This window comes from Carlito syrichta, unplaced genomic scaffold (genome assembly GCF_000164805.1).
Source record: "Carlito syrichta isolate Samal-C Ts95f unplaced genomic scaffold, Tarsius_syrichta-2.0.1 Scaffold262810, whole genome shotgun sequence".
Lineage (NCBI taxonomy): Eukaryota > Metazoa > Chordata > Mammalia > Primates > Tarsiidae > Carlito > Carlito syrichta.
In genome coordinates, this window is record NW_007206906.1 from 7,446 (window position 1) to 14,749 (window position 7,304).

General features: G+C 47.4%; 1 protein-coding gene across 1 annotated transcript in view; it reads right to left on the reverse strand.

The window, feature by feature from the left end:
* Positions 1-321: 321 nt before the first annotated feature.
* The window catches only part of LOC110595101 (histone deacetylase 4-like), a gene marked incomplete at its 3' end in the record, with an annotated part of 171,076 nt that continues 164,093 nt past the window's right edge, over positions 322-7,304 (reverse strand). Inside the window, exon 4 of the mRNA XM_021709623.1 lies at positions 322-486. Within this exon, the coding sequence (XP_021565298.1) occupies positions 322-486 (165 nt within the window). The remainder of the gene's footprint in view (positions 487-7,304) is intronic.

Sequence of the window (7,304 nt, forward strand, 5' to 3'; positions counted from 1 at the left end):
TCCTCTACTTCCTTCCTTCTCCCCACCTTCCCCACTCACTCCCTTCCCTCCCCTTCCCCCACTCACTCCCTTTCCTCCCCTCATTACCTTCCCCCACTCACTCCCTTCCCTACCTCCCATCTTCCTCCACTCACTCCCTTCCCTACCTCCCATCTTCCTCCACTCACTCCCTTTCCTCTCCACTTTCCCCCACTCATACTTCCTCCACTCACTCCCTTTCCTTTCCACCTTTCCCCACTCACTCCCTTCCCTTCCCTACCTTCCCCCAATCACTAGCTCTCTTCTCCTCCCCACACTCATTTCCTTCCCTTTCCTCCCCACCTTCCCACACTCACTCTCTTTGCCCTTCTCCTTGTTCTTGAGCTGCTGCAGCTTCTGCTCCCGGTGCTGCTTCTCCAGTTCCTGCTCCTGGCGGTGCCTCTCCAGCTTCCGCTGGTGCTCCAAAAGCTCCTGCTGGTGCTTCATAGCCAGCATCTCCTGCTGTTGCTGCAAATGGGAAGAAGACAGACAGACTGTCAGATCTCGGATTCCAAGAAACCCGGCCCCACAGGTCTGCCCTGATCCCAAACGTCTGCCCTGGTGTCTCCCTAGGTACCACTCTCATCTGTATGGCCAGCATTCCAGCCCCTAAGGGCTGTTCCAGGTCCTAGATGTCTTCTAAGCTTTTAAGTGGTAAACATGAAAATAAAAGCCATGGAACTGCTAAGAGAAAACACACAAGAAGAGTTATGCAATCTTGAAAGTGAACAATGCCTTTTTGAGAATGACACTGAGAATAGAAGAATGTGGAATGGTACGGCCACTCTGGAAAACCGCTTGGCACTTTCTTATAAAGAGAAACACATGTCTGCTCTAAGACCCAGCAATCCCATTCTTAGCTATTTATCCAAGAGACACGGAAGCACGTCCACAGAAAGCCTCCATGAGAATGTGCTTGGCAGCTTGGGTCACAGCCCAGCCTGGATGCAACCCACATTTCCCTCAAAGGCAAACACATGGACAAACACATGTGCTTTTGTATAAGAGAATACTACCTAGCCATAACAAATAATAAACTACGGATACATGAAAAAACATGGATGAATCACAAAACAAGCAAAACAAACAGGCATTGGCATAAGGATATAGGGGAAAGAGCAGAGGAAAGAGTCAATACTGAAAGAGGCTACAGGTGACCCTCAGCATCCATGTGTCCAAGTATGCAGGTTCAAATAATCTCAGATGGAAAGTATGCACTGTTGGCCCTGTGTCCACGGGCTTTGATCCTTGGTTGGTCAAATCAGTGAAAGTCAAGCCAGAACATATGGAGTGCTGACTGTATTTATATCAAGTTTTGGAAAAGGAAAAATTGATATACAATGATAAGCCTTAAAAGGTTGCCTCTTGAGGGCAAAGCAGGGACTGAGGCAGGAAACAAGGTCCCAGATGATGGGCTGCCTGCCCTGCTAAGATGTTTACAGGGGAGCTCACAACGTCAGCATGCATTCAACATCAATGTAAGAGCTGGCATTCTGTTGTGTGTAAGTTACATCTAATATTTCAAAAAATGTGCTGGTGACAAAATATTTTGTCTTTATACCAAATAAAAAGCAAAGGTAGGCCAGGCATGGTGACTCATGTCTATAATCCCAGCACTTCTGAAAGGCCAAGGCTGGAGGATTGCTTGAGTCCCAGAGTATGAAACCAGCCTAGGCAACACAGTGAGATCTCATCTCTAAAAAATACAAATAAAAATAATAAGCCAGGCATATTAGCAAGTGCCTGTAGTTCCAGCTACTTGGGAGGCTGAGGCAGAATAATTACCTGCGCCCAGGAGGTCAAGGCTGCAGTAAGCCGTGACAAAGTGAGACTCCAACTCAAAAATAAAATTTAAAAATAAGTAAGTACATAAAATTCAAAAGGTAAATGAGAAAAACTCTTTGCTGTATTTATGATATACAAACTATACATAAAAGATTGTTATAAATTAATAAAAAATGATAAGCAACTCACTAAAAAGGTGGGCAAAAATGAATAAGAGATTCACAAAAATCACTAAAAATCAATGGGGAAAACATGTTCAACCTCACTAGTAACCACAGGTGAAAAAGAACACTGTGGGCTAGCCCTGACAAGAGTGAGGGAAGGGTACAACTGACCAGACAAAAGGGGCCCCCATGAAAGTAGATCAGCTGTCCCAAGAACAGCCCAGGCCTATGGTCCTTGTATGTCTTCCTTCTCCTCCGAGGTTGCTCTACTGTCATTCCATGCTCTGGGGCTCTGGCTACACACATTTTCCCTCTATCCACACAAGCTCCTGGGCCAGCTAGGGAAATGCCAGACCTTAGAGAATGTGAACACCCTTGCCACCCTCCTGGGTCCTCGAACTTCTCCCTCTTGCTTGCTGCTGCCCCCACTGCTTACTCAATTACTAGTTGTCTCTTGTCAGGTTTTTGTGTTGGTCTTGCTCCCCTTAAGAAAGAAAGGGTGGTGGTGGCAGGAAGTGGAGTAAGCAGGGAACCTGGCAACCACAGTGGCCCATGGAACTTTCGTGGAGGAAATTTAGACACAAGCTGGCTCTGGGCTGGGTCCAGAGTGGGGTTTCCACCAACTTGCAGTTCTGGCTGGCGGAGGAAGTTCAGGGCATGAAAAGGACAAGCCAGGGAGGAAATGGGGTAAGCAGGCAAGGCAGAGATTGGACATGCGTGCCCCATGAGCATGACTGTGCAGGCACGTCAGGACTGATGCCCACTGGGATGGTCATGGGCACCACACTATCTCCTCAAGTGTATTCTCCAATCCTTCTACAACAAACACATTTTACTTCAGAGAACAGGTTGTACCAAGAGAAAATAAAAGTGGCTTCAAGGTTAAAAGGCAGATTAAAAAGATTAGAAAAGACAGACAGAGGACAGAACAGGGCCTACAGGGGTTGATCCCCATGGTGCCGCTGACCAAGGGTCCACACGATGTGCTGAGAAAGAAGGCTGCCCGAGCTTTCTGCCAAACCATCTGCTGCTGCCAGGAAAATAGTCACCAACATGGAGAAACATGAGAACCAGCATGCAGGTGCATGTGTGTGTATGTGTGTGTGGTTTAGGGACGTGTTCATGTGGGAGTGTGCACACATAGCAGTGCATGAGTGTGCATGGTCTAGGTACATGTGTTCTTCATGTGTGAGTGTGCATGCATATGAGTACATAACTGTGCATGGTCTAGGTGCATGTGAATGTGCAACAGTGCCCCCTTCTCTTGGGTACTGGCCCTCAGTGGTATCAACAAGGCAATGGGGAGTGGGCCAATGTCCAAAAACACCTCCAAAGTCTTCCCTGGTCCTTTTTCAGAAGAGAGGCCTGAGCCAACTAGCAAGCTCTGTGACCTTGATGTACCCACAGAGCCTGCTCCAGGGAGGCCACCACAGCCCTCCCTAGGGGAGAGCTTGGAGGCCCAGACCCCCAGCCTCGGCACTCAGCCCATATACTTCTCAAACCCCAACACTTCTGGAAGGGTCTGGTTGCGAGGAAGGCCTAGTCCGAGCCCTTCCCTGGCTATGGACCTGCGGGCGATGAGCAGTGGTCCCATCAGGGGCATCAATCCACATCCTGGCCTTATTTCCCACAACAGCCTTCTGTTATCTTGGTACTGAGGAATCACCCAGTTTCCATTATCAACTTGATCAAATTGCAAATTAGGAAAACAAGGGCACAGATTGCTCAGCACTTCCTTCCATTAAAGATGCAATATGCCACTTACCCATCACGGCTGTGACTTGTATGAAATTCAAATCACATCATATCAGCAATGTTAAAGAAATATAACATCAACTGTATAATGTTATAAGGTAAAAATTAAATTCTCCTTCTTCCCAAGCATGGGAACACTGGTACTAGACAACGAAATGACGTTCAGCAAAACTTCTAAGAAACTAGGCGTAACAATAAAGAAGCTAAATGAACATGATCTCCAACTTTTCAACATCCCATGTGTATGGAACAATGTGCTGGGGCCCTACCTCCACCAGCCCAGGCAGGCCCCTCCAACTCCCTAGGCCATAATACCTTCAACAGAAGTTCTAGAGTGAGGCCGACCCTAGCATTCAGGGCAGGGACCACCACAGCCAGCAGTCAGCCTCCCCGGCCTACTGCCTTGCTGCTGTGGAAGCAGTATGAATAGCAGAGCTCCCACAGGACTCACTTGGAGCCAAGGGTAACGCGGACTCAGGCTCTAGCCAGGACTGTCCAGTCATGCCTGTGGTCACGCCCAGCAAGGATTTACCGTGGCAGAGCGAGCAGGTTGGCATCCAGACCACGGGAGCTCTGTGGCCTGCAGACTCTCCCCTGAGGGAAAAAAAAGCCCTGTTTACAAACACAACCATATACCTACAGCCTTGACTAAGTGGGTGGGACTCATTTCCAGCCTGGAGCATGAGAGAGAGTGATGACTGGGACAACAGAATAGCTGGAGAGGTGAGGGTAGGTAAGCCCAAACTGGTACAGGAAGGAAGGAGGAAGGTCAGGGGCTGGGGCTTGACAGTGCCCAGGCAAGAGGCGGTTGCATACACTCCACACAGTTACTGGAAGGTAGGTGGATGCTGGTAAGGCAGAGTGGCTTGGAAGGGCTGAGGGAGAGGGGCTCACTTCATGTCCAGCAATAGTGCATTCAAAGGGAGCCAGGATAGGGCCATAGGAGCTGGGCCATAGGGGCTGAGTTCTCAGCTCAGTGCCCACTATGGGGCCCACAGGCACTGAGGGTCTCACCTAAGATCTCTCTTAAGGAGGAGAACTTACGTTCTAAACGAATGCAAATGTACTTCTGGGGGACAGAAATAAGTTCTTTCCCTGCCCTTCATTTGGACGGAGCTGGCTTCAGAGAACAGGTGAGTGGCATTGCAGCACAGGGGCTGGAGGATAGTGCTGAGGCCATGTCTGGCCATGACCCCCATCCCACCCACTCCTTCCTGGAGGCATCTTGGGATTTAAATGGCTTTAGTGGCAAGATATGTCCACTAGGCCAGTCTGTGGCCCAACCCCTGGACCACAGACGGGTCAGGAACCAGGCCAACAGCAGGAGATGAGCGATGGGTGAGGAAGTGAAGCTTCATCGGTATTTATAGCTGCTCCCCACTGCTTGCATTACTACCTGAGTTCCATCTTCTGTCAATCGGTGGCATTAGATTCTCACAGGAATGCAAACCCTACTGTGAACTGCACACGCAAGGGAAGTAGGCTGCATACTCCTTATGAGCAAATAATGCCTGATGACCTGAGGTGGAGCTGAAGTGATGATGCTAGCACTGGGGAGTGGCTACAAATACAGATTAATATTAGCATAGAGACAATAATAAATCACTCATATCAAAACCCTATCTATGAGTGGCAAGTGAGTTGGTGTACTTCAATTGTACAGCTGAATCTGGTGGCAGGCCTTAAGTCAGAATCCGACACTAATTTTAATCTGCGCATGGCCCACCCATTATGTTATTTACCACTTTTGTCCCTGCCTCTTTTTTTTAATGGTGAGTTTTATAATTATTTCATTATATATTACAATGTGATAGTAATAATAATAGAGATAAAGTGCACAATAAATGTTACGTGCTTGAGTCATCCCGAAACCATCCCCTACCTCCCTGGTCCGTGGAAAAATTATCTTTTATATAACCAGTCCCTGATGCCAGAAAGTTTGGGACCACTGCCCTAGGTCATTGTTGTGAGGACTCATTGAGATGGTGTTGGGAGGACACTCAAAAGAGGCAGGCACTGCGCTCTTGCTTATGCCTCCTGATCATCATCCAATGCTGACTTCTGAAAGACATCTCCTACAGGGTTGACTTCATGTGGACTCTAAATGTCATCCTAAGATAAAAACAAGGCCACCAGTCGACTCCAGGAAGATATAACACAAAACTGAACCTTCCTAATTGTGTGTCACTTGTTGCCAACAGTTAGTTCAGTCGGGTCTGATGGCCAGTGAGGCTTCAGCCCCCTCCAAGAAGGCAAAACTAAATCTGTTTGAATTGAAAGTTTAGCCTGAGAAGTTTGCTAGATTTTTCAAAACAGGGATGTTTCCTTACTTTTCAAGAGGAAAACCAAATTACAACAAAACATTAAATGCAGTGGAAGATTGCATTGCAACAAAACAGTAAATGCAGTGGAAGATAAAACATGTCCCTATTATTAGTTTCATTACAAGAAACACCGTTCTCACAGCCATATTATGGGAAAGTCCTGCTCTTACTAAGAACAGAGCCACAGGCCAGCAAGGTACCTCTGCCAGGAAAAACATCTGTGGACATGCACAGATTCGGGGACTTGGCCTTGGGGTGCTGCGGCTATGTTCATAGGCAAATGTGCCCCCAGGGCATCCCTGGGCTGCTGTCAGCACTTGGGGACCCCACAGCATCATTAATCTTAATAAATAAATTTCAAACCCACAGGGCTTCTGGATGCTTCTCAGTTCAGAAACAAATACAATCACATTTTGAACTGATCTCATTATTTCAAGCCCCCTCCCCTCTGGTTATTACCCACCCCAAGTAATCACCTGTACACAGCCCCTCGGCTCCCTCCTGCCGCTCAGTGTGCATTCAAGACAGAAATGCAATACAGACAGACTTGCCTAATATATTCTTACAATATTTACTTGTCAACCAGAACCCAGAAGGAAAGTGAGATCTTTCAATTATCATTACAAAAAGACTAGAAAAAACAACTACAGCTACTGGTGATTAAAATTCACAGGAAGGCAAAACTCCCAGAAAAACAATATTGTTGTGGGGTTTTAATGAAACTAGCAATTACAAACAATGTTTCTGATTCCCCCAAAATACCCCACAGCAACATTGTGTGATCTTATTCTCCAATGCATGTAGGTAGACTTACGTCTCATTAGATTTATACAAGATAACTTGTAGAGTAAAGTCCATAATGCAAAAGGCAGGAAGAACAAACTTGAGCTTAATACTCCTCATTCACAGAGCAACATTATGTGTCAGGCTTGCTTCTTGATCTGTTGACAAAGGGACCCTCTATACTCAGAGCTCTTGGAAAACACAGGTGAACTCTGGTGTAAGGATGCCCATTTAACTTTGCTCCATGCACATCATGCTGTAGGTAGCAACACGAATATGCACTTAACTCGTTATGCGGCACCCTCAGTCGGATCCCTGAGGGCAGGCTCCTTGGCTGTCCCATGAGATCAGGAAGACTGTTATGTCACACGAGTATAGAACTCAGGCTAGCCGGGCTCGGTGGCTCAGCCTGTAATCCCGCGCCTTTGGGAGGCTGAGGTGAGTGGATTGCCTGAGCCCGCGGGTTCGAGACCCG